The sequence below is a fragment of the Paroedura picta genome, chromosome 16 (genome assembly GCF_049243985.1).
Source record: "Paroedura picta isolate Pp20150507F chromosome 16, Ppicta_v3.0, whole genome shotgun sequence".
Lineage (NCBI taxonomy): Eukaryota > Metazoa > Chordata > Lepidosauria > Squamata > Gekkonidae > Paroedura > Paroedura picta.
The window spans coordinates 16,473,702-16,500,944 of NC_135384.1; the positions used below are offsets into that span (position 1 = coordinate 16,473,702).

The window sequence follows — 27,243 nt, forward strand, 5'->3', positions numbered from 1 at the left end:
ACCCTTCCACGTTAAAAGCTCCGATAGTTAAAAAATATGGCCTGCCATATCAGGAAGAAAGGGTCCAGGTCAGCTTTTCTAGACAATACACCAAGAGCTCCTGGGATTCTATTTTGGTTTTAACTCAATTAACAGGCGCTTGGGGGCCCAATTCCAAGTAGGGTTGTGCGTGGTGGTGTCCCAATCGGCCTGGAATGGCCCATTTGGACGCTACCACGCACAACCCTAATTCCAAGCCACCCTCAGGCCTTTATCCTCAGCAGACACAGCTTTAGTGTGTCGCTGCTTGAGCCAGCAGCTGGAGGATCAAACTAGGTTCTAGATCAGGGGTAGTCAACCTGTGGTCCTCCAGATGTCCATGGACTACAATTCCCATGAGCCCCTGCCAGCAAACGCTGTTGATGACCCAGGCACAAATCCCTACTCTGCCACGGGAACTCACTGGCCGACCTTATGCCAAGCACACATTCTTCGCAGGGTTGTGGTGGTTATGCGGATAAAAATAAGATGGGGACAAAACTCTTGGATGCTGCTTCAGATCCTGCCCTTGGTGGAGGAATGTGTCTCAGGTGCTGCTTTAAGACTGCTAGCACAATACTCCTATGCTTTGCAAAAAACTTATCTCAATTTTTAGGTATTTCTGATCCTAAATGCAAGGATAGGGTATGTGGTAGCTTTACACTGGCGTCGCTAACATTGCTGTGGATCTGATGTATATGTCGTCCTGTCCCTGATTCTGGCCACAGCATCTACCAAGTCTCCGTAGTGGAGACTATGGCCTGGAAAGATCGTGGCTGAACATCCCTACTCAGCCCTGAAAGGTGTTGGGCAAGTTGCAGTCACTCTTCCTTTGCCTAAATTACTGAGGTGTCATGTGGATAGCACGAGATAACCTTCGTGTAGGATGGCTACAAGCCTTGCTAATAATGAGAGATGCCCCATCCAGCCTCCCAGACAGGGATGCCAGCCTCCAGGTGGGACCTGGGTGTTCACCGGGAATCAGTCATAGAGTTGGAAGGAACCTCCAGGGTCATCTAGTTCAGCCCCCCGAAGATTGCAGGAAATTCACAACTACATGCCCACCCACAGTGACCCCAATTCCATGCAAAAACAATCCCCCCTGCCCCAAAATCTCTGGTCAGTCTGGCCTGGAGGAAATTTGTCCCCTGACCCCAAAGTGGTGATCGGCATTTCCCGGGGCATTATAGCTCAGTTTCCCTGGAGAAAATGCTTTGGAGGGAGAACCTTATGGCCTTATACCCCACTGAGGTCCTTGTCCCCCCCAGGCTCCATCCCCAAATCTCCATGCATTCCCCAACCTGACAAGCCCTACCCCCCCATCCCCTCCTTCTCCCGGATCCCGAAGAAGGCTGCCTTGCAACTGGAGAAGTCTTGGCTCCGCATCGGGAACCCTTTCATTTGAAGGACGCCAAGCCCCCCCCCCCCCCCCCGACCGTGTCAATGACTCAAGGCACGCCTTGATGCTGCCTGGCTGCAGAGTTAGGACTGGGAAGGTCCCTTCGTGAAGTGGCCCAAGAGGCCTTCCTAGGCTGTGTGAGTCTGTATGGATGCCTCTGCTGCCGGGTCCCCCTTCCAAGCTGCAACCGGCCCTTCCCCAGCAGCCTCCCCCTTCCAGGCCACCAGGCTGCCTTCACCGGAGACCGGATCCCCCGCTTTCCATGCGGCGATGGCACTTTCGGAAGGTGGCTCCCCTGTCTTCCACGTGGCGGCCATGGCCCCCTCAGCAGCGGCGGCCGTGATGCTTGGCTTGTCCTTCCAGTCAGCGGCGGGGGCAGCTATGGCCCCCGGGGCCTCGGGCTGCCCGCCTTTCCAAGCGGTGTGGGTGGCCATGTGGCGCTCCAGCAGGGTGCGGTGGGAGAAGTACTTGTTGCAAATGCAGCACTGGAAGCGCTCGGGGCGATGGGTGCGCATGTGGACGTTGAGGGAGCTCTTCTGGGTGAAGCGCTTGCAGCAGATGGAGCACTGGAAGGCGCGCACCCCCGTGTGGGTCACCATGTGCTTGAGCAGGTAGTCTCGCAGTGAGAAGGAGCGCCAGCAGATGCTGCACTGGTGGGGCTTCTCGCCTGCCGGAGAAAGGAAGGCAGAAGGTCAGCACCCAGCAGAAGTATCTGCCTCAGTAGTTGGACAGAAGCAACATCCCGCCTTTGAGAACATAAAATGGCAGCTAAAATTCTCTAAGGAGTACAGGCTGAAACTCAATGGGCTTAAATACAACGTAAGAATATAGACACTGGGTTGGATCCAGCCAAATTTTCTGCTCAACTGTCCCCTTAATACAGCCCCCTGTCTCACATGGCTTCTGTCAAGGCAAGTCCCACGATCCCCCCCCCCCTCAATCTTGTTAAAAGGTCAATATGGACACTCCCTTTTTCTCCAGTAGTAAAACTGGTTGGTTATACGCGCTGGTTTCAATACTATATCGGTATCACGATTTATTTGCCACATAATGCAAAACTGTGAATCAATTTCATTTAATTTGTCCTCACGCAGGTCAGTCCAACGAGTCTGTCAAACCAAGGTCTGAAACCCTTTTCCGAAGTCGCCTCGCCGTGATTTTGCATGACAAGCAGACACAGAGGTCCAGATTTAATCCCTGGCTCATTTCCTGGAGCTGCCAGAGCACATTCCCCAACTACAGAGGCCAGAGCAAAGGAGACAGAAATATTCTTTTCAAGGCTGGCCTGGATCTGAGCAGTCAGCTCGGGGCTGAAACCCAGTTCTGCAAAGCAACCAGAGTTAAAAATAAACCATGGGGGTCGGCTCCAGCTAGCTTTGCCTAGTTCTCCTTTTCACTATAGCCCTTGTCCCACCTGGCTTTTGTCCATGGAGGGTCCATGCTCCTCAGCACAGCCTTTTTGGTTGGTCAGACAGGACTCCCCTCCCCTTTTAATCAGTGGAATAACTCCCTGGATTGACTCTAATGCTTCTGGGCAATAGCCCGTCATCTAAGCCAATGTTTGCCATTAAAGGCCTATGAACTCTTGGCTAAAGCCAGTTAGTTCCAGTTCTCCTGCTCACTGAGGCACATGGAAATGCTAGATGTCTTGCCAAGTCCCTCAGATCGTAAAAGTAGAAATGCACCTGAGGATATATATATTTTTTTCTGTTGCTAAAGGCAATTGTCATGAAATACAATGTTGACAAATCAAAACATCCCAAAACTACCAGCAGGGTTGGTAGTTCCAGGACTCTCCATTAGGTTTCTTCAGCACAAGAATAAAAAAAGGGGATAGATGTATTATGTAATATCAGATATTATGTAACCAGGGCCAGTTGGTGTAGTGGCTAGGGGCACCAACTTCTAATCTGGTGAGCCGGGTTTGATTCCCCATTCCTCCTCCATATGCAGCCAGCTCGGTGACCTTGGGCTCGCCACAGCACTGATAAAGCTGTTCTGACCCAGCAGGAATATCAGGGCTCTCTCAGCCACACCCACCTCACAGGGTGTCTGTTGTGGGGAGAGGAAGGGAAGACAACTGTAAGCCGCTTTGACACTCCTGGTAGAGAAAAGCCAGGTATAAAAACCCAGCTCTTCTTCTTCTTCTATAACTGCATAGCCCACACTCAGTTAGATGTGACATTTTCAGACTTGTTTCTGCAATCAACTTGCCTGGCAGATTAAAATGCTTTTAAACCTCTATCCCCATTTTTCTGCTTCCTAGGACCTCAGCACTTAAATGACACCCATGGATTTCTGTAACCATACAAAAGCGATCTATCAGTTACCAATTTGTTTTAAATACCAGTAAAGGCCCTTTAGTGGTCCTGGGAGGGAGGGCGGGGTAGGGACGGCAGCTGTGGTGACTCAGGCAAGGAGATTACAGATCAGAAAAAAATGACTACGACTGGTAAGATTGAAGGAAGCAGGAGAGGCAGACAAAGAACATGGTGGATGGATAGAGTCCAAGACCTAAGTGGATTCACCTTACAAAAGCTTAAAGAAATGACTGCAGACAGTTGGATGGTTCAGAAAGTCAGCAAGAGTTGGAAACGACTTGATGGACCCCAACAACAAAACGCAAGGAGGATGGCACTGACGCAAGCCAGATGGGCAACAAGGCACCGTTTCTTTCACCCTGGGGAGCAAAGGTGCTATGTTCATTCACAATGCCGTGTAGTGGTGAAACTGTCCAAAGAGGATCTGAGAGGCCCAGGCTCAAATCCTCATTCTGTTTTATGTTTTCTGGGTAACCTGGGGCCAGACATGGACTCTCGGCCTAACCAGAGCAGTTGTGTGGATAAAATGAAGAAGGGGAGAATGTTGTCAGCCAATGCAGTGGTCCCCAACCTTTTTCAGGCTGGGGACCGGCAGCAGCAGGGAGGGCGATTGCGCGTGCACGGCCCTGCTTCCCTCTCCCCCACTCCCACAGTAAGAAGCTTGCCGGGCCGCAAGCTTGTGGCCTGGGAAGTTTTTTACTGCGGGGGGGGGGGGGGGGAGCCGCGGCCCGGTGGTTGGGGACCACTAAGCCAATGGGTCCTCATAGGAGAGAAACATGCGGTATAAATATAGTGAAAATAGAAGATCCTACCAAAAAAAAAAAGATAACAGGAAAGCGTGAGAGAAACACAGAAAATCGACAATTAGAGCAGGGGTCCTCAACCCCCGGTCCAGGGCCGCAAAGGCCATAGTACTGGGCCGCCAGCGGCCGCACCTGCCTCCCCCCCACAGCGAGTGGCGAAAACGCGCATGTGCGGCAACTGCCCCGCTACAACTTAGACCACAATGACAGATAAAAAGACAAACAAGTGGGTTCTGGATCAAACCAAGCCTGACCTCACTCTCAATGCTAAAACCAAACAAATTATGTTTTGTAAAGTGCTAAATAAATGGTTAATCAAGGGGGCATCTGAGAAAAAAATGTTTTTTAGACAATTCTAAAGCCCGTCTCAAGCACGGGTGGGCACACCCCTTGTCAGCAAGAGATGCCCCTATCCTCGGAGAAAACATCTCTCTAAGCTGCTTGAAGGGAAGTTTCTCTGTCCCACCTGAACATCTCTGCAGGTATGCCTGCCCGAAGGACCCTGATGGCTGATCCCAGAAGCCTGAAGGACCCTGAAGTGAGAGAAGGCACCCGATCCTTTTCTGAAATGAAGCTCATCAAAAGTGCAGGAAATTGATGCCCACCCTCCTTCCTTTGCCCAGCACGCCCCTCTCCTGCCCAGTCCTTGTTTATCCACCACACCAAGCATTTAGGAAAGCCAAACTCATGAAAGCCGCCCCGAAGGATCTATTACTGCTATTTCCCAGAACCCCCCGCCCCACCACCGCCTCCCACAAGCATGCCCAGCGGCTGTTACCAGAGTGGATGAACATGTGCTTGGTGTAGTTCTTGCGGGAGCTGAAGGTCTTCTGGCAATGGCTGCACTGGTAGGAGGGCTCAGAGCAGCGGGAGGGACCCGGCTGTTGGCTCTGCTGTTCTCCGCCATGCAGGGGGCCTGGGACCATGGAGCTGGGGCTGAGCTGCACCATGTTGCTGGCGCCCGCCTCTTGCGGCTGCTGCTGCTGCTGGATGCTGTAAAAGCTCTGGGCCACACCGCCAGGCTGGGGGAGGTGGAACTGGAAGATGCTGGTGGTGCTGGTTGCCGTGTTGGCGCCACTGACCTCAGCCTTCAGCTCCCGCTGGATGCCCAGGGAGGAGACAAAAGTCAGCCCCCCACCGCCCCCGCTGCTGCCGCTGCCGCGAGGCGGGAAGGCCGCGGAAGGGCCGCCCAAGTCCGACTTGAACTCCCCCGCCAGGCTTCTCAAGTTGGAAGCCTCCAAGCTGCAGTCTGAGCGGAACTTCTCCCTGTCCCGCGTGGCCGACGGGGCGGCCTCTTCGCCGCTTTCCTCCCCCTGCCAGGTCGGGATGAAGGACTCCGAAAACACATCCTGGTTCCCAAAGAAATCCTGGCCCTCGGAGGCAGTGTAGTCCAAGTGGATGTTCTCCTTCCTGCCGGCCCCGCTGGGGCTCTCAGAACCCTTTGCTGCCGCTTCGTCACCGTAGCCAGTGGGGAAGCTCCCGCTCCCGCTGCACTCGGCAAAGCAGCTCAGTTTGGCCTCTTGTTCGGCAGCCACCCCCTCCCTGCCTTCGCCGTCTCCCTCTTCCTCATCCTTGATGATTACAGGCATGGTCTCAGAGAGCTGGAGCCTCACTGGCTGGCGCTGTTTCCGGCTGTGGCAGCTGGTCGTTGCCTCGGCGGGGTGCAGGTAAGAAGCCCCCGTCTCCCCATCACTCAGGCCCCCCTCACAGGTGGCTGCTCTAGCCTCCCTGTGCTGGGAGGACAGCAGGTCACGCAGCTTGTAGCGCACCTCTGAAGCGCAGAGCAGCTTGGGAGGCTCAAGGTGGGCAGCCTCAAGGTCCCCAGGCCGGGAGACGCCACCGATAGCCTCCTTAGGGGGTTGCTCTTGGGCTTTGGCAGGCAGAACCCTGGGTAGGGAGAGGGGTACTGATGCGGGGCCAGTCGGAGGCTTCGGGCTGCGGCTCTGGGAGATGATCTGGGTGCATTCATCGATGACAGTCTTGATCTGCAGGATAGAGGCGGCCGTGAGGATCTGCAGAGCTTCGGACTGGGCTACGACCAGAGAGCCACTGTACATGAACTCCACCAGCTGCCGAACCACCTGGCTGGGCACCACAGGGGGAACTTCGATCTCCGAGTAGCCCAGCAGCAGCTTGTCATGGAAAAAGGGGCTGCCGGCAGCCAGCACGCACCGGTGGGCACGCAAGGTGGCCTCCTGGATATGCACCGTCACGTCGCAGAAGTGTCCACCCAGACGCTGCCCGTTCAAGGTCTCCAGAAGAGACTTGCTGAAGTTCTGAAGATGGATGTAATGGACGGCTTCAGCCATGATGTCCTGTGTTCCACCCTAGGGTGTCCAGGATTCTTGATTCCTCAACAGAAGAGAGAGCATTACGGGGTGGTGTCGTCAAGGGCAGAACGATCTCCAACAAAGCCTGAAATGAAAGCCAGGGGAAGAAATGAACAGAGCTACAATACAGGATGGTTTACCTTGTAATAGCAAACTCTTATCTGACATCCAGGTTTAAAAAAAAAAAAGGCACTGCTTCAGCACTTATGATACTGCTATTAGTGTCCTGTTCTCTAATAAATAAAAGAAGTTGCAGAGCAATATTGGTCCGTTCAGAATCCAAAACTAAGAAGGAACGCCATGTAATACTGTTTATTACGACCAACAGGATTGACACAGAACATTGTATAAGCTTCAGATTTCAACAGCAGCCTTCAATGGACTTAGATGTTAAAAGATATTAAAGCACAGAAGGGTGAAAAACCCTCCAAATTCTCTGCTCATGTCCCCAGTAGGAGCCTATCACATGACGAACAAGAGAAATAAAATAGCATGGAGGAGCATGAGAATGGAAGGGGAGCCTCTGTTTGGCACTCAGTGGGCAAGTGCCCTCGCTAGGGTTGGGAGCAAGTCAATCAGCGAGAGCCAATCTGAGGCACCTGACGCTTCTTATGTGGCATGATGAGATGATGCTATTTAGGTCCATCCAAGGAAGGCATCAAACTACCAATTCCTGCATACAAAACCTGCATTTTTCTGCCAGCTAGCTGGCACCCATGTCCATCCACCACAGCCTGCAGTCCATGCAATAGGATTTAGGATTCTCCTGTCTGATTCTCTTGCAGGAATGAACCAGGCCTAAATCTTAGTACAGAAGATGCTGAGGCTCCACCTTGGCCAAAAGCCACAGCTTGTGTCCAAGAAGCCCTAACCTCAAATACGAAGCCGGACCCTTGAGAGGCGACATGCACTCTGCACATGGTCAGAGAAGCTACCTTCCTGCCAGTAGGTGCGCACTCATCCCAGGAGATCCAGCGGCGGGTCACTCCCCACCCCCCAGGCGTCCGAGCTCCCCCCCCCCCACCGGCCAAGTCACGCGACCACCGACGAGCCGAGGGAGGCGGCCTCTGCGGGGGCGTGGCAAGCGGCGAATGGGCGTGGCTCACGACCGGGGCTGGGGGCGGGGCCCTTCTCCCTACCTCCTCGGTCTCCCGTCAGGATTTCCCTCCACCTCCGGCGTCCCAGTGACCTTTTCCCGCAAACGTTTCCTTCCCCTGCCCACGGCTGCTGACGCCACTTCCGCGCAGGGCCGCCCGAGGCCCATTCGCCCGCCTCGACCACAGAGAGGCGCTCCTAGAAGGAACCCTCTTCCGGAATAACGGAGGCGAAGGGGTGACCCGGAGGAGGCGAACGTCAGCGGTTGCTCGAGCCGCCTGTCAAGTGACGTACGCCCCCCACGCGGTTGCCCGGGCAACCAGCTCGGCGAGGGCGGGCTCAGAACGACCCCCCCCCCACTAACTTCCGTGAGATTTCCTCCCAGGTGAGCGCCGCAGCCCTTTCGCCCGCCAGCCAAACCCAGCGCGGCTTACTCCCGAGTAGGCGCACTTAGATTTCCCCGGCGGTGGGGGTAGAAGCACAGCCGTGGGAGCGGAGGGGCTCGGCGGGGATCGCCCCTGCGGCTGCTCGGGAGGGTCCCTCTTGAACCAGATCCCTCTGGCGCGCCGCGGTCTGCTTTCAGGACGGGAGCCTTGGAGGAGTTGCAGGGAGAGCGCAAGCCCAGGCAGAGCCGTTTCAGGGCCAGATCAGCGCGCGTTCCCACGGCCGCCTCTCCAGATGACTTTTAGATGGGGGGGGGGGGGTGGGAGATAGCGCTGCGTTCAATCCACATCCACAGGCACTGTTTTTTGGGATAGTCAACTTGTGGTCCTCCAGATGTTCATGGACTATAATTCCCATGAGCCCCTGCCAGCGTTTGCTCTTGGGAATTGTAGTCCATGAACACCTGGATGACCACAGGTTGACTACCCCCGTTTTAAAGGACAGGGCAGCAGACTTACTTTCCAGCCTCTGATACTTGCCACTGGCATGAGTTCTCATATATTGAAAACCGGCTTGCACAAACTGTGACTGTGAGCATCGAGAGGTTTGCACATAGTGCTTTCCCTTAAGTGCAGTTGGGTTGCAAAAAGCCCTGAATAGCCTTACAGGGCTACAGAGCAGGCAAGACACAGCTGAGAGTTGACTGAAGCAACTTGGGGATCTCTGTAGGATCACTTTCTATTGGATATGATGCTGGATGGTGGAACCGTAGGCATTCTCCTTTGCTTCCATCTGTGCATTTGTAAGCAAAGCAAAAGTGGCCATTGGTCTCCAAGGGGAACCGGCTGCCCGCAAACACCTAACTGCTTATGTCTGTGGTGAGCCAAAACTTAACTCTTCTTAGCAACAGTAACCTGTTGCTGGTTTGAAATGCTTCCTAGAACAATCTTTTGCAGCTGTGGACAGAGAAGAACCTCTCTGAACTCTTTTTTTTTTTTTGAGATTGAAGAGTTTCTCCAGGCATAGAAATCAATATTAGTGGCACCTTAGCTTAACCCTGTTTCCAAGCCTTCTGTAGCCAGCGCATAAATTCTTCCTGTGTCCCCTAGGTATAGGGATGCCAGCCTCCAGGTGGGGCCTGAGGATCCCTCAGAATTCCAGCTCATCTCCAATCTACAGAGATCAGTTCCCCTGGATTAAATTGATGCTTTGGAGGGGGGGCTTTGTGGCATCTCCCCCCATTGATGTCACTGTCCTCCCCAGGCTCCATCCCCAAATCTCCAGGAGTTAACCAGCCTGGATCTGGCAACCCTACCCCCCAATCCCCTCCCAGTAGTCAGGGAGGATCTGGCAACCCTACCTAGGGAAGTAGGCTGCCTAATTGTTTTCATCCTATTCAGTGTGCACCAGATACACTAGGCCCTTTGTTTTGTACAGCATATCTGACCTACATTCCAGATGGAGAGTTCTTGCTTTCTGCATTAGCAAAGTATTGCACTAGGCTCAGAATCTGAAAGTGGAAACCTTGGAGTGAATCAAAACGCCACAGTCTGAAGGGGAAACTACAGAATACGTTTTTAACAAGTTGAGTCCGGGTTCCCAACAGTCTAAAACAGGAGTGGGCAAACTGTGGCCCTCCAGATGTCCATGGACTACAATTCCCATGAGCCCCTGCCAGCATGCGCTGGCAGGGGCTCATGGGTATTGTAGCCCATGGACATCTGGAGGGCCACAGTTTGCCTACCCCTGGTCTAAGAATATCCCATGTGCGGCTCCTAAACGGGACAAATATCTACTCTTCCTCCCTCAACCATTGGGAAGGGGCCTAGGCTCTGGAAGTGCATTCCACAATGCTATGCCAACCCTCCCTGGTGCATATTAGACAGTAGAATCTGCTCACTCAGCAGCCTGCACAATAATTCAGAGCCCATATTTTTTATGTGCGTAGATGTCTCCTGATGATAGCAATCACATCTAGTGCAGACATAAATGGAAATAAGCCCCGTGTTATCATCAAAGAGTACAATAAAGTATAGAGGATGCCATAAAACAATAGTTGAGATTGTAGAACTGTCTTGTGTAACTCAACCGCCCTGAGCCTTCCAGGAAATGGGCAGTATACAAATAAAATATTTATTTTTCATTTATGCCCAGAAGTGTTGTCATGGCAGCAGCAACTCTCTAGGAATTTCCCAAATATCTGTGTTTGTTTGTTTGTTTCTCATGCATTTTGGGAAATCCCTAGAACATTGTATAACACGATGAGATCATTTTTGAGTACACAACTGGGAGTGATGTCATGATGTTGTGCAACACCAGTTTCCTCTCCCCCTTTTTGGTCTTCTATCAAATGGGAAGATGGGTGCACCCTACCCCCACCCCGTATCGTCAGGGCCACTTCTGCTCAGTAAAGCAGTGCATAAGTTTGCCTTCAGTTTGGCATTCTGAATTTGGTAAAGTTATCTGCAAGTATTAGGGGTTATTTCTTTAGCATGTTTCTTGCCTGCTTTCAAAAAAACCCAACAACCGTAGTGCAGCAAGAAACAAAAAGGTACACAAAACAGGCTGGGCTGGGCTGGGCTGATATCCGTGAGGTTGGTCCGTCAAGTCAGCATGCCGTGAGCTATGGCTACAAGCCAAGAGACCTTTGGCTCTTGCACTTTGGCTTGTACATTGAGTCCTTCTCAGCTCTAGGATCGTGCAATAGGAGGGAGACAAATGCCTGTACTTCACAGATGATTGGCAGCCACCTTCCTGCAATCCTGCAATTGGCAGTCACCTTCCCCATGCTCTGCCGCTGAAAGAATGTGGCCAACTGGTTAGGAACAACAGGAATTGCCAGCTTGCTCTTGGGACTTCAATAGAGGCTTGATTAGAAATGATGATCAGGAAAAGGTTTTCATGACACCAGTTCCTCTCTATTCTACAGCCCCCATCCCCAGAGCTTTGGTCCATGCAGATCTTGTAGCCCCTAACATTGGCTTTTTGGGTTGGTCAAGGGGCGGGGGGGGGACTCTTCCTCTTCGACCAGTGGGAAAGCTGGTTGGACCCAACCCAGGATGTGAACACCATCATTGTGGACTACTGGGACAGAGAAGCAACAGGAACAATAAAAATGGTCCCTCTCACTTTCAGAGAAACCAGCAGCTGATCTAGGGCTGCCAACCTCCAGCTGGTGGCTGGAACTCTCCCACTATTACAACAGATCTCCAGTTCCCCTGGGGAAAAGGGTTCCTTTGGTTGGTGGATTTCTTATCCCATTGAAGTCCCTCCCCTCCCTAACCCCACCCTCCTCAGAGCCCACCTCCCAAATCTCCAGATAGTGCCGAAGCCAGAGCTGGCAACCCTTAATTGATCCGTCCCCCAGCTCATCTTGAATCAGAAGATCAGAAAAGCGATATTCCTTAGCTGAACACATTGGTCAAGGGTGAATTTTGCAAGAGAACAAGATACTGGACGATAGGTTTTTATTTACATCATTTAAGCCCCACTTTTCTCCTTAAAGGGGACCCACAATGGCTTCCAGTATTCCACCCCCCCCTCCATTTAATCAAAAGAATCCTGTGAAGTAGGTCAGGCTGAGACTGTGCAAGTGGCCCAAGACTACCCAGCAAGCTTCTGTATGGGATTACCGGATCACCAGACCACAGAGATCAGTTCGCCTGGAAGAAATGGCCGCTTTGCATTGGGGAGACTCTGTGGCATCATATCTTTGCTGGGCCTCGTCTCCTCCCCAAACAGGGTAGTCAAACTGCGGCCCTCCAGATGTCCATGGACTACAATTCCCATGAGCCCCTGCCAGCATTTGCTGGCAGGGGCTCATGGGAATTGTAGTCCATGGACATCTGGAGGGCCTCAGTGACTACCCATGCTAGGTAGGCTAGGCTGAGAGAGAGTAAGTTGCCCAAGGTCACCCAGTGGATTTCCTGGGGAGGCCAGGGACCTCAGCAGGGTACAATGCCCCAGAGCCCACCCTCCAAAGCATCCGTTTCCTCCAGGGGAACTGAGCTCTATAGTCTGGAGGTGAACTGTGATTCCAAGGAATCCCCAGTTCCCGCCTGGAGTCTGGCATCCCTAGCACTGACCTTGGGCCAGTCACAGTTCTCTCAGAGCTCTCTCAGCTTCACCTACCTCACAGGGTGTCTGTTGCGGGGAGAGGAAGGGAAGGGATTGTAAGCCCTTCAGGCTGTGAAAAGTGGGGTATAAAAACTAACTCCTTTCCCAAGTAACGCTAGCTGAGAGCCAGCGTGGTGTAGTGGTTAAGAGCAGTGGCTAATCTGGAGAACCAGGTTTGAATCTCTACTTCTCCTTCACTTGAGCCAGCCACCGTTTTCATAGAGCCGTTCATGCAGAGCAATGATCTCAGAGCTCTCTGTTGTGTCTGTTGCAAGGAGAGGAAGCTGTTTGTAAACCATTTTCGGACACCTTTGGGTAGTGAAAAGCAGGCTCCCCTACTGTGGATGTCACCTCTCTTGGCCCCATGCCAACTGAAGCTCAGGTTAACGTTTACTAAAGGGAAGGCTTTCCTCAGATCAGCCTACGGGGAGAGAGAGAGAGAGAGAGAGAGAGAGAGAGATCTGCCCACATGTATTTTTGATCTTTGCCTTTTGCACAGCACAACAGCGCTGCACAGAGCTTGAGGAGAGGTCATTCTCTTAGGCATGCTCCTGAGGTAAGATCATCTCAGTCATGCTGGACGTGTACACAGTTCTTCTGGGACTTGTGGTCCTCTTGCCCCTCGTGGGAAATCGTCTCTTCCCCTACATCTGGCTGGACCTGAAGATATTTTTATGGGGCCTCTACCTGGAAGTCAGGCGCGCCAGGCGTCTCCAGCGCAAGCCAACCTTCACCTTGGCAGACCTGTTTCTAACTAAAGTCCAGAAGCACCCCACAAAGGCCCTAATTCTCTTTGAAGACGAGGTCTATACCTACCGAGACATTGACAGGCTCAGCAACCAGGCGGCCCGAGTGTTCCGGGGCCAGGTGGGGTTGAAAGAAGGGGAAACAGCCGCTGTTCTCCTGAAGAACTGCCCTGCCTACCTCTGGGTCTGGCTGGGCCTGGCGAAGATCAGCTGTGCCATGGCATGTATCAACTATAACGTCCGAGGCAAGGTTCTGCTGCACGCCCTCAGCTCCTGCGAATCCAAGGTGCTACTGACAACTCCAGGTAAGGGGAGCTATGTGCATGGTGGGAGATCCGAAATGGAAGAATTGTGCCACATCTCTGCTACTCTTAACAGAGATTTTATTGGGTTAGGCTCCTGTGTCTTATTATGGAATGTTTTAATTGATTTGGATTGGCTTTGTTTTTATTACGATGTAAAACACCTCGCAGGGTGTCTGTTGTGGGGAGAGGAAGGGAAAGGTGAAGTGGGGTATAAAAGAACAGGTTGTCTTCTTGTCTCTGAGCAGCCCTGATGCATCTTTTCCAATTCATGACACGACAGCGGGATGCCAAAGTTCCGTTTTGAGCACTGGGGAAAAGCTGCTAATTAAGTTCACTTTTGCAGAATTCCCACTTTGGATGCCAGGTAGCCAGACTCTAGGCATAAGCAGGTGTTTTATTAGTTCTGCTAAGTTTGGCGGTGTTGCTGACAGTGTGGGACAGGCACAGTGTTTATTTAATTTAATTTCTTTATTATATACCACCCTCCCCTGAGGCTCAGGGCAATTTACATAAAACATTAAATCAGCCACAGCATACTGACAGCAAATTCTTGTAGAATTGTGGAAAGGCGTGTGCTTCTCTTGTAGACAGGTGTCTACTACCTTTTTGTCTTTCAATATTAACATTTGAAGCAGTTTCAGAGGTCAGACGTGTTAGTCTGCGGCAGAACAGTTAGATTTGAGGCCTTAGAGACCAACAAGACCTTCAGGGGGCGAGTTTTTGAAATGTTTGTTAGCCTCTCGGGTGCTCCTGGGCTCAGTTCTAACTCCTCGCAGCACCAGATCGACGAAGAGCCCAGTGTCAGAAAGGCCCATTTGTTTTATTGAAAATATAGTATTTAATATCATTAGCGTGATCTTAACGTTATTGACGGCAGACAGCTGGATCCATACAATTTCTGCTGTCTCCACATGGGTGGGACATAAAAAGAAAGTAGTACCGTATTTGCCTGCGTATAAGACGACTGGGCATATAAGACGACCCCCCAACTTTTCCACTCAAAATATAGAGTTTGTTACATTACATTATGGAACTATGGGCCACTATGGGCAGCTATGTCTATCCCAACTGAAGTGCACCCGGTGTATAGGATGACCCCCCCACTTGGAGGCATGTTTTTCAGGGGGGAAAAGTAGTCTTATATGCCAGCAAATACTGTAGTTGTTATTATTAATATTATTATAACTAGCCGTTAAGCCGCTGCGTTTTTAAATGCAGGGGGTGCTAGTGGAGGGAGCAGCAGGGGCACGGAGAGTCAAGGTGGGGCGTCGGGCTCATTAGCGGAGCGGAGAATGCAGGGCAGAGGTGAGTAGGCGCTGGGTGGGGTGATTCTGCATGTTGGTGCTGGAGTGTGTGGGCTGGAGCGCAGCAAGCCGGCGAAGGTGTGCATGGTGAGGAACTGATACAGGCGCTTTCGGCGCCGCAGACTGTTGCCTTGCTGTGGCCCCAGTGTGCAGGATCTTGAAATTGCAGGCCAATCACCCCAGCCGGGCCCGCCGCCATGCTCCAAGACACGTGGAGTACATGCTCCAAGGCACATGGAGCACATGCTCCAAGACACGTGGAGCACATGCTCCAAGGCAGGGCAGAGTTCCCCGACGTGAGCACCCAGACCCTGGATCGCATGGCCACATCGGCATGCGTACCTAGGGCTGTGTCCATGGGGCATTGTGCTCGGTGTCTCCGGTCGCGGGCAGCCTTGCTGGGCTCATCTGGATTGGTCCGGGCTCTGGAGGTGGGCGCTCCAGGGGCTGGCCCAATATGGTCGCGCCCAGCAAAGCTGTGTGGGGCTGGAAGTGCAGGCCGGACACCTGATAGTGTCCCGGTCAGCGCTCCGCCCACAGGGTGATTTCCAAAATATTAGAACTGTGGTAAGGATTATAAAGTAGCACAGGTAAGGCCTTTCAACGCAAGCTCATGAATATACACAAGAGATAGCTTAGTGCACCGTCATAAACTCATGCATGGATTTCTAGGCAACTGTGCACCTCTGATGTTTCATCACGCAATATATCTTAATTTTCTTCATATGAAAAATCATATTTGGTTGTAAAACTGAACCGCACTTGGCTGTGGAGCCAGAGACTATAGAGCCCTGTTGTATAAGTTTGAACTTTGCTTAGGCATACCAGCTTTTGCGTTTTATTGGGTTCACTGTTTACCATCTCTCTACGGTTGCCAACCTCCAGGGGGTGGCTGGAGTTATGCTGGGATTATAATTGATCTCTAGTCAACAGAGGTTGGTTCACCTGGAGAAAATGGCTGCTTTGGAGGGTGGACTGAAGTCCCTCCCCAAACCTCACCCTCTTCAGGCCCCACTCTCAAAATCTGCAGGTATTTCCAGAGCTGAAAACCTCACATCTTTCTCTTTGTCTCTCTCTCTCCTCACACACCATAAGTCAGCTAAGGTTCACGGATGGGGTGAGGGAGGGAGGGATTCATGAAATCTGTCATAAAGAGGGTCAAAGGCTAGGTTACCCAGAGTTTGTATAGTTTTTTATTTCATCAGCCCTATTTCGACAGCTCAAAAGCCAAACACTTGCTTTGACTGTTAGAGGGAGAATAAAAGCAGTAGATCTTCGAATATTTGAGGACCTAGTCAACATATTTTGTGTAACTTCTAGACTTTATTGAATGCGATGGACAATCAAGTAGGCACTTAACAGTACAAACCCTAGCAGCCTACTTTGCATTTTACAGAGCTCTGTTGTGAATAATGCAGCTCACACACAGGTGAACCAATCCTTTATACTTTAATACCTTTTTCAAGTATTTACTGAAGACTACCAACATATATGCATCCATATACATTAAGTTCCAGAATATTTCAAAGATGTTTCTAGAAAGTATTCATTTCTGCTGGCCTTTTGAAAGTGGACTTCAAGGAACGAGAAAATCAGAGTCCAGTAGCACTTTTAAGACCAACAAAGATTTATTCAAGCACTCTTTGTCAGACTATGATCTCCTTACATGACAGGGAATATAGAGCAAAAATCAATTCTGTTACATCAGTAGATTGTGTCACAACCAAATACAGTCAATGATAATCCTTTGTCAAAACAGCCAATCAATCCCCTGGAATTCAGTGTACTTTTCAAAAACACAGGGAGAGACCAAACTGCCAGTTATCAGAGCCAGTTTGGTGCAGTGGTTAGGAGTGCGGACTTCTAATCTGGCATGCCAGGTTCGATTCTGCGCTCCCCCACATGCAACCAGCTGGGTGACCTTGGGCTCGCCACGGCACTGATAAAACTGTTCTGACCCAGCAGTGATATCAGCGCTCTCTCAGCCTCACCCACCCCACAGAGTGTGGGGAGAGGAATGGGAAGGCGACTGTAAGCCGCTTTGAGCCTCCTTCGGGTAGAGAAAAGTGGCATATAAGAACCAACTCTTCTTCTTCTTCTTCTTCTTCTTCTTCTTCTTCTTCTTCTTCTTCTTCTTCTTCTTCTTCTTCTTCTTCTTCTTCTTCTTCTTCTTCTTCTTCTTCTTCTTCTTCTTCTTCTTCTTCTTCTATTAGCGATCAAAGGCTCCCACCTTATTCTCTTAATAACATTGCTTGTTTAACTGCCATTTTTATTGTTCTTCTCACTTTTTGGTTTTCCTTATTCTTTGCTAAAGTTTATTGCTATCTGGTGAATTTAATCAGATGGCTTAAAAAATTTCTGCAAGATTTCCAAACAAGGGGTTCCCATCCTTTACTATTAGGTGAGCTACATCTCCACCTTACTTGGTATGGTGACCATCCCAGGGCTGGCCCAAGTCTTTTTGGTGCCCTAGGCTGACTTTGACCTTTAATAAAGTTCTGTATTCAGAAGATGACACAGGGGAAAATCAGAAAAGCATAGTATATATCCATATAATAATATATGATCACTATCCAATAGCAAACAGTTGTCCCCCCAAAAAAGCATGATAGGCAATGTGCCATGCATATCTTGAAAAATTTATGAGCTCTGTTTAATCTTCTTTTGTTCATAGCATATTGGCAGAAGATATTGTTGCCAGTTTGTCTACTAAAGGGGGGGGGTCTCCATTATGTGAGGTTCTTCGTTTACTCCAAGAAAAGCAAACCTTCTTTGGAAAAGTTTCTTTATTAGCGTAGAGCAAGATATTACACATAAAGTATAGGACTAAATTACAATCACTGGTGAACACATATAGAGTTCAGGAGAGGTGCCCCCTTCCTGGGAACATAAAGCAATATCGTGTCAAGGAAGTCGCAACATCTTGATAACAACTATGGGAGAGAAATGACGGGAAGGAGGGAGACCAAATGGCCATGGGAGGGAGGAGGGAAAATGAGGAATGGCAAAGCATTAAATCAGAACAAGACTCAAACTACTGAATCATGGCAGAAATCCATGGGATTTTCTGACACATTATGGCACTATGCTGATTTAGGAACATCAAAGGGATTTTCTTACATTGCATGGCCAAGGAAGCGTCCTTGAAACATGTGTCATATCCAGAAATCATATACACACATGTATTAGAGATTGTTACCCTTCTTAGACCATATTTGTTTTGAATTTTGTTCATTTTTCTTATCTATAATCTGTAACCATTAATAAAGCTGGTAAGGGGTGCTGAGAGGAGCTGGGACTCACCACCCAACATCAATCAGGTCAGCTGTCCATGCTGCCCCATTCCTGATTGGCCGTCTGTCCAATGAACAGCCAATCAAGAAGAATGTCCCACTCCTGGTTGCATCACCCTCCAACTTCTTCCATTTGGAAGGGGTTTCAGCCCAGTAAGCAGGAGCTGGGAGGGAGGGTGTAGGGCCTGAGACTGTGGGCTGGAGGGGAGAGGGGGGACGGAGCACCTGCCAGTGATCCCGCCACCCTGAGCAGCTCCAGCCACAGTCTTCCCAGGCCTTGGTAGAGCTGCCTGGGTGGCGGGAGGAGGAGCGGGCTGCCTGCCAGCACTCCCCCCGCCCTGAAAAGGCCTGGCAAGGCCTCCGCCAAGGCCATCTTGGCTGGCCTGCCCGGGGCAGGAGGGGGGTGGCCTTGCACTCGTTGCATTCAGATATACAACGGGCTTTACTGCTAGTTATATATATGATTGGCTTGTTGCATTGGTTTTCATGTATTGTGCTTTCACTATTTGTTATGGGATGATTATATATTATATTGATATAACTGTGAGGCTTTCTTGATCTCACTCTGTATTTTTCACAATGTTATCTTGTGTACACAGAGCTTTATTGTAGGTTTATTACACTGTGTCCCCATCTGTTTAAGTCACGATGACCTTTGCGACTATCTGTCCCAGCATTCCCTTTTCTACAGTGCCCAACCAAATACAATAATAGAATCATAGAGTTTGAAGGGGCCAGACAGGCCATCTAGTCCAACCCCCTGCTCAGTGCAGGATCAGCCTAAAAGTATCCAGGATAATTATCTGTCGAGTCACTGCTTGGAGACTGCCAGTGAGGGGGAGCTCACCACCTCCTGCTGAACTACTCTGTGAAATTTTTTTCCTCATATCTAGCTAATATAATTCATGTAGTTTAAACCAATTACTGTGGGTCCTTTCCTCTGCTGCCAACAGGAACCATTTCCTGCCCTCCTCTAAGTGGCAACCTTTCAGAAACCTCAAGGCAGCAGTCCTGTCCCCTCTCAACCTCCTCTTCTCCAGGCATTTAAGCCTCATCTTATCAGATGTTGGAAGCCAAGCAGGGTCGACCCTGGCTATTATTTGGAGGGGAGAACTCCAAGGATTTGGGTAGTCGTTCCTCCTAGGATCACTAGAGGCAAAACCACCTTCGGACGTCTCTTGCCTGGCTGCCGGACGATCCTCCGATTTCCTGGCTCTACTGTCCATGTGACATGCAATGAAGAAATATTGTTAGAGGGAAGCAGCCCTTCTCTGAACTATGCTGGCTGGTTTTACTTGATCTAACACTGTCTGTTGGTTGGCTTTATAATCTGCCCCCTCTCCTCAACAGAGCACTCTAGAGACGGTTCACAGAAAATGACCAGCAGAGCATTAAACTGAAATTAAAACCTGACTACATCATCACACCTTTAATTACAAAGGGACAACACAAACAGTTTCTGATTAAAATTCAAGCAGTCGTCTGCTCTGGAACAGATCTGGATAGACTGCTAGCTTGGTTTATTAAATGCTGCACCAAAAAAGGCAGCCTTGCGTGCCCTGTGCAATCCTCATAGACCAGGGGTAGTCAAACTGCAGCCTTCCAGATGTCCATGGACTACAATTCCCATGAGCCCCTGCCAGAGACCGCTGGCAGGGGCTCATGGGAATTGTAGTCCATGGTCATCTGGAGGGCCACAGTTTGACTACCCCTGTCATAGACCCTGCAGGGCATGAACCTCTTTGGGAGCTGGTATGAGAAGGCAGTGGCAACCACCAAGAAGACCATTGCCCCAGTGGATCGGAAACAGGATGCCTACCTGTGGACCAGGTATCTTCAGTCAGCCCCAGGATGAACAGAGAAGAGAAGAAGAGCTGGGGGAGGGTTGCACCTCACTTTTTACTGCCCAAAGAAGTTTCAGAGCAGCTTATAATCACCTGCACTTCCTCTCCCCACAACAGACACCCTGTGAGGTAGATGAAGCTGAGAGAGCTCAAAGAGAACTGTGATTGGCCCAAGGTCACCCAGGAGGAGTTGTGGAATCAAACCTGGCTCTCCAGAGTAGAGGCTGTCCCTCTTTGACCACTACAACAAACTGGCTCTCTAAGGGAGTGGGGGTCCTATTTTTTCTGTTTATCGAATTTAGGGTTTTCCTTTCAGTGTGGCAGATGGGTTCACAAAAAAGAACAAAATGCAGCGCCATCAAACCCCTTGTCTCTTTTCCTCCTTTGAAGATTTCAAAACGGCCATCGAGGACATCCTGCCCAGCCTCAGGAAGGAAGGGATTCGAGTTTTCTATCTGAGCCACGATTCCCCCACCGAGGGGACGGAGGCCTTACTGGGACAGATCAAATCCAGCTCTGTTGAGCCCATCCCGCGTTCCTTCAGAGCTAACATCGACCCTAAATCTGCATCCTTGTATATTTTCACCTCTGGAACCACAGGTAAGGGGGAAGAAATGTGAGGGGACAATGAAGGGGGAAGAACTGAAGGATCCTGTGCTTGAAAATCTCTCACCATCTCTCATAAGAGGCCAACTTTTAACTCTCCGGGGAGTGCCACCGCAGTAGACGTCCCGGAATTGTTACATGGGTAGAAAAACAATAAAATCGGAGTCCAGTAGCACCTTTAAGACCAACAAAGATTTATTCAAGGCGTGAGCTTTCGAGTGCAAGCACTCGAAAGCTCACGCCTTGAATAAATCTTTGTTGGTCTTAAAGGTGCTACTGGACTCTGATTTTATTGTGCTGCTTCAGACCAACACGGCTACCCATTGGAATCTGTGGGTAGAAAAAGAAAGCACCTTCCCGATTCTTGCTTAGGGAAGTCTAAGAGCTCCTCTTTTCTTTCTCTGCTTGCCTCCAGGGCTCCCCAAAGCGGCCATCATCACTCACAAAAGGCTGCTGCATGTGAGCGATGTCTTCCGCTTGTGTGGGCTCTCTTCCAAGGACATTGTCTACGTCACACTCCCCTTGTACCACACGGCTGGACTTATGCTGGGGATCGGAGGAAGCTTGGAAGTTGGTACGTATCGCAAGTCCATGGAGGCCTAAATGCTCAGGAATTGACGCTGGTTAGTAAGAAAATACTTGGTAGAGAGGCCCATCAGCAGTTTCAGAAGGAAGGGTGAGAAGGGAGGGAGCCGGGAGATTTGCCCCCTTTCTCTCCAGTGTGAGAGAACTCTGCTCAAGATCAGTCACCTTCCTCATGGGTGCGTGCGTGCATCAGTGTGTGCCATCTGTTCATGTCGTCAGGTTGCAGCCGACTTATGACAACCCCAGCAAGAGACTTGTAAGGCAAGTGAGAAGCAGAGGTGGTTTGCCACGGCCTCCCTCTGGAGAGTCTTCCTTGGTGGTCTCCCTTCCAAGTTCTGACCCTGCTTAGCTTGGGAGATCTGATGAGATTAGCCTATAACGTGCCCCTTTTCCCTCCCGTCATTGGTTTTGTGTGTTCTAGCCCTGCTTAGCTTCTGAGATCTGACGCGATAGAGCTATGCCACAGTGCCTTCCCTCCTGCCGCCATCCTTCTCCTAGGCTCATATCTGTGAAACTGTATCAGCCCTTCTCCTCTAGCATTGAACCATAACCACCTAATGCCCTCTGATTGACTGAGAGCCAGTGTAGTGTAGTGGTTAGCATATTGGGCTGGGAAATCTGAGTTCCAAATCTCACCCAGTCATGAGGCTTGCTGTATGTCTTGGGCAAGTCCCACTCTTTCACCCCAGCCTACCCCACAGGATTGTTGTGAGGATAAACAGTGGAGAAAAGAGCAACATATGCATCCCCTAAGTGCCTTGGAGAGGAAAGGGAGGGTAAAAATGGGATATAGACGGAGATATTGGCAAAATTGGAGGCAAGCAGAAAGTTTCTCCTCTAGCCCCAAATCTCAGCTTTCCTATTCTTTTCCAGAGTTAAGCTCTGGGTGGGGTGGGTGGACCAGTTGTGCACATTATCAGCAACATCTGGCCCCATAGGGCATTGATTGGGTATCCCCCTTGTTATGCTCCTGAAAGCCTTCCTGTCTATCCACCTTTGACCAGTTTTAGCACTTCAGACTTGGGGGAGGGACAACATCGACAGCAATGCCAGAGCTTCATTTGCAGTTACTAATTTTGGTTTTCAAGTTTTTTCCCTCCCTTCTCGGTGTGCTTGCAATGTCACCACTCCCAAATTCTCTCTTTCTTCCCATAAGGCTGTACGTGTGTTTTGAAGTCTAAGTTCTCTGTTTCCCAGTTCTGGGATGACTGTAGACGGTACCAAATCTCTGCAATCCAGTATGTGGGAGAAGTAATGCGCTACCTGTGCCATGCACCACCGGTAAGGAACACATTGCTCACAATAACAGATCAACTTCATGAGAACAAAACAATGCAAAGAGTTCAAATCCCAACCAGGGTGGGTGATACAGGCATTGGAAATTCCTGACAGCAGGGCCAAGATCATACCATGGAATTCTAGGATGTCTCCCTACGTAGGGTTCCATGTAGTTTTGCCACTAAATCTTGCTCATACTCTTTATTATTGCAGCCACCATATCACATGGCTTGTGTTTGTACAGGTCTGAGCATCCCCAGTATAGCTTTTGGAGTGACCAAAGGGGGCTCTCACCTTTCTTTGTCACCATGGAAAAGCTGACTGGATCCAACCAAATGTTTTCAGTTGAGAAGGAGCTATAGCTGTATAGCATACCACGCGTTTTGCATGCCGAATTCCATCCTTCCACTCTCTAAATAAGTGGGCCTGAGGTGCTAGGGAAGGCCTCCACTCATTTGGAAGTCAATTGGGTTATGGGTGGGTGGGTGAATAGATAGATAGATAGATAGATAGATAGATAGATAGATAGATAGATAGATAGATAGATAGATAGATAGATAGATAGATAGATAGATAGATAGATAGATAGATAGATAGATAGATAGATAGATAGATAGATAGGCAGGCAGGCAGGCAGGCAGGCAGGCAGGCAGGCAGGCAAGCAGGCAAGCAGGCAAGCAGGCAGGCAGAGAGGGAGGCAGGCAAGCAGATGGGTACAGATAGATACTGTAGAAGGATAGATAGAACCAGTGGATTCAGTACTGGGCCAATTCATATTGAATGGGCATTGAAGGCTTATTCTTTAGATAGACTTTGTGTTGGATCCAGCCTGCTTTTTCTGCTGAATCTCTTCCCCTCCATACTAAAATCTTACAAGGATTTTGTTCATGAAGGTCTTGTAATCCCCATCACAGCCTTTCTGGGTGATAAAAGGGACCCTCCCTTCCTTTTTCACCAGCAGAAAAGCTGTTTGGAACAGGAGGTGGGACACCGCCCACCCACCCCCGCATATCGCTTATGGATGAATGATGATCTTGCAGGGGAATGAATACAATAGGTGTAGATGATGCATTTCTCCATGGGTTGGGTCGGGGTGGGGTGGGGTGGAAGACTTGGTAGATCTTCTGAGAGTCAGACCAAACTGGTAGAAACGAAGGCCTGGTTTATATTGGGACCAGAACATGGGAGGAAGATGGACCTTCAGACTTCCTGCACCATATCCCTGACCCAAAATGACTTGGGGAGCATTTGACTGCTGCGTGTGGGAGAAATCTCTCATCTAGTTTATCTCTCAGTGGTTTTGTAGCACAAGATGGATCATTGTAAAGAGGTAGGGTTGACTGGCTGTCCCTGGCAACTGGCAGGGACATGGGGGGGCTGCTACATCCTCTGCACCACCCTTCTGCAGTAAACCTGTAAGTGGCATAAGGTAACTCTAGGAATCACCAGGTAATGCTGGTTTTACCATAGCATTCCTGGTGATTCCTAGAGCTACCCTAAGTTCCTTCCAGGCTGCAGAGGATGCTGACGTTTTGAGGTTTTTCCACCCTCCTGCTGCCACTCCAAGCGGTAGCAGGCAAGAGCAGCAGCCAGTGGGAGGTGTCCAGCCATAGCAGAGGCCTGGCACCCCATACATGGATTTTGGCTTGAACCAGTGGGAGACATTCATGCCAGGGACAGCTCCCAGATTTCATCTTTGTTTGAAGTCAGAATGTCTTTCCCACAAAACCCAGTGGATCATTTTCTGCCACATTAGTTACACATAGTTCATCATAAAATGAACCTACTTTTATAAAGTTTCCTTCCTGACTCACTTGGAGGAGAAGTGGGCAGACAAGCAGCGATTTCTAAGGCGTCGCAAGTGCAGCAGCAGTCCTTGGGTCTTGTCGCTCTGCAGAAGGAGAATGACCGTGAGCACAGCGTACGAAAGGCGTTTGGCAACGGCTTGCGGATGGAGGTCTGGAAGGAGTTCCTACGCCGATTTGGACCCGTCCAGATCTACGAGTTCTACGGAGCTACGGAGGGCACCATCGGATTCGTTAATTACGCGGGGAAAGTCGGAGCCGTGGGAAGGGTCAACCTCTTTGCCAAGGTAATGAGCACTCGATAGGAAGGTTTGTGTTCTGTAACTGTTCATGGCTGATTCTCAACCACTGCAAAATCTATGTGTTAAATCTTGGCCACCATCAGCAGTTGGTGTGGGACTGAGACTGGAGGTCCATGCTGGGAACCCAGTTCCCAGGTGTGTATGAGCTTCATTTGGATCAGGACCTGGGCATGCAAGGAGAAAGGTTTCCAGATCCCCCCCCTTGTACTTTTATTGAGATATTTTGGTTAATCTCGCACCATTGGCCCAGTCATAGAAGAGTGACATTGAGTGTATTAAAACAAACCTCCCAAGAAGTATATTGCCCAAGTCAACCTTAAATGTATTAGGTAAGTCCAGCTGACATTCAGGTTGCAGTTGAAAGGAGAGAGAAGAAGAAGAAGCAGAAGAAGAAGAAGAAGGAGAGTTGGTTCTTGTATGTCGCTTTTCTCTACCTGAAGGAGGCTCAAAGCGGCTTATGATCGCCTTCCCTTTCTTTGGGCTCACATTTTCACCTCTCATTTATTTCCTTTCAGAAATTATTAGATTTTGAACTTATTCGCTATGACCCTGACACAGGTGACCCTGTGAGGGATGAGAAGGGCTACTGCATCCCTGTAGCTCCAGGTAAGGTAACATAATGAGCCTGGTCTTGGCCTAGTCCGGATCCTGGCTTGTCATGTTTGTGGAACCTCTGGGCTTTGATGCCCCATTTTGGAATGCATTTCAAGTGCAGATGACCCTGGCTATCTTTCTACGTTTTGCATAGGGTTGCCTATTGCTCTAGGTTTGGAAATACCTGGGAGGGTAGAGGATGGGCCTCAATAGGGTAGAGGTCACCTTCCAAAGCAACCTCTTTCTCCAGGAATAAACATTTAAAATAAAATGATAATAAGTTTTCTGTGTAGTCTGTAGATCAATTGTTATTCCAGGGGATATCCAGCCCCTCTTACTGGGAAGTGTTTCGCTTATTTAATATTATCTGTAGGATTTCTACATTGTTTTTGTTTTGCCGTTCCAGGTGGGTGAGAAACTTATCCTCATCCATGGGTCCTCTTAATATTTTGAAAACTGGCCAGGGGGTAGAGCGTGTCCGGCCCCTGGCAAGTGCCCAACTTCAAATCCGGCCCCATCAGCGTGCGGCCAGTGAAGCCCCTACAGCGAAGCCAGGGTGCAGCTCCTACAAGCTGCCGCCCTCCGTTGCCCGCCGCTCTGCTCACAGACGTGCCTGGTGGCCAGGGCCAGTGTGTCTGCTACGGTCTATAGGCCCATAGGCCCATAGGCTGGGTGTCGTCAGTAGATCCCCCCCCCGGGTGTGGGCAGTGATGGCTGCTATTATGGGGGAGGGGAGGGGAGCTGGGAGGTTTTTAGATTGGTTTTATGCCATCATTTTTGTTTAATGATACTTGTCTGTATTTTTGTGTGGATTTTAACTTTGTTGTACACCACCACGAGCCAGCTGGGTCTGAGAGCAGCAGTTAACAAATATAATAAATATAAAACAATAATTTGTCAATTTTGCTGTCCTCCACCAGCATCTGAGAAGTGTGCATGTTATCTTCAACCTAGCGAAAGAAAATTGAGTCCCTTATTGCGAGCTCAAAACAGGACAGGCCTACTCTGTCTTAAAACATATAAATGGGTTCTTGAAACACTCAAGAGAGAGTTGCCCTGTCCTTGGCTCTCTGCATGGGGGGAGAGGCTGTGGCTTAGTGGTAGAGTATTTGCTTGGCATGCAGAAGGTCCCGAGTTCAATCCCCAGCATCTCCAGTTAAAGGAACCCTGCAGGTGGTACATGAAAGACCTTTGCCTGAGACCCTGGAGAGCTTCAGGCAGTCTGTGTAGATGCTACTGACCATTATGGACCCATAGTCTGATTCACTGTAAGGCAGATTCATGTGTGACTCCACTTGATTCCCTTTTGATTTCCCAGGTGAGACAGGTTTGCTGGTGGGCAAGATTACAAGTGGGATCCCATTTTCTGGCTATGCTGGGGACCGGCAGAAGTCAGAGGACAAGATTCTCCGGGACGTCCGGAAGAAAGGCGACAGCTACTTCAATAGCGGAGACCTCCTGTGGATAGATCGTGAAGACTTTGTGTATTTCCAGGACCGGATAGGAGATACTTTCCGGTGAGACTTTCCACACTTTGTGGGTGGGGATTTGCGCGTCCCCCTGCAAATAACTTATTAGGGCTAACTGCCTGTTACAAAGCCACCAGGTCCTATCTGGGCCCACCAGGAGAACTTTCAATCAGATATATGCTTTGAGTTCCCTTCCGGAATCTCAATTCCCACTGAGCCCAAAATTGGATCAAGACCATGTGATCAAAAGCTATACCCTCTGGATTCAAGTACATGCAACTAACAGACTCTAAAATATATACATGCAATTTATTTATTAGAAGAAATTCAGCTATATCAATTAATCAGTATATTAATAGGCAACACAATTCTTTCAAATCAAGCAGCTCCGAAAATAATCAGTGCCAATCAGTGCCAATCAGTGTATTAACAAATGACATTACTTCGGATGGCAGTGGTTAAGAGTGCGGCTTCTAATCTGGCATGCCAGGCTTGATTCCCCATTCCCCCACATGCAGCCAGCAGGGCCCTGATAATGCTGTTCTGACTGAGTAGTCAGGGTGTCTGTCCTGAGTCTTGTCAATTGTGGGGAGAGGAAAGGGAAGGGGATTGTAAGACGGTTTGAGACTCCTTCTGGTAGTGAAAA

At 49.9% G+C, this 27,243-nt stretch overlaps 2 protein-coding genes across 3 annotated transcripts in view; one reads left to right on the forward strand and one right to left on the reverse strand.

Annotated features, from left to right (window-relative positions):
- On the reverse strand, positions 1 to 8,170 carry ZBTB45 (zinc finger and BTB domain containing 45). 2 transcript variants are annotated; one of them, XM_077314085.1, is made up of 3 exons: positions 8,011 to 8,170; positions 5,320 to 6,956; positions 1 to 2,084 (listed from the first exon to the last, which is right to left on the reverse strand). In XM_077314085.1, the coding sequence occupies exons 2-3, from the start codon at positions 6,848 to 6,850 to the stop codon at positions 1,546 to 1,548; spliced, it is 2,070 nt and encodes a 689-aa protein (XP_077170200.1). In that variant the 5' UTR covers positions 6,851 to 6,956; positions 8,011 to 8,170; the 3' UTR covers positions 1 to 1,545. The 2 variants fall into 2 exon arrangements, with proteins under 2 accessions (XP_077170200.1, XP_077170201.1); XM_077314086.1 differs by lacking the exon at positions 8,011 to 8,170 and adding an exon at positions 7,807 to 7,885.
- Positions 8,121 to 27,243, forward strand: part of SLC27A5 (solute carrier family 27 member 5) — a 25,830-nt gene continuing 6,707 nt past the window's right edge. The window contains exons 1-8 of the mRNA XM_077314087.1: positions 8,121 to 8,351; positions 12,966 to 13,517; positions 20,349 to 20,558; positions 20,980 to 21,138; positions 22,306 to 22,430; positions 24,325 to 24,519; positions 25,050 to 25,140; positions 26,447 to 26,645. Coding sequence (XP_077170202.1) covers positions 13,040 to 13,517; positions 20,349 to 20,558; positions 20,980 to 21,138; positions 22,306 to 22,430; positions 24,325 to 24,519; positions 25,050 to 25,140; positions 26,447 to 26,645 — 1,457 coding nt within the window. The 5' untranslated portion in view covers positions 8,121 to 8,351; positions 12,966 to 13,039. The remainder of the gene's footprint in view (positions 8,352 to 12,965; positions 13,518 to 20,348; positions 20,559 to 20,979; positions 21,139 to 22,305; positions 22,431 to 24,324; positions 24,520 to 25,049; positions 25,141 to 26,446; positions 26,646 to 27,243) is intronic.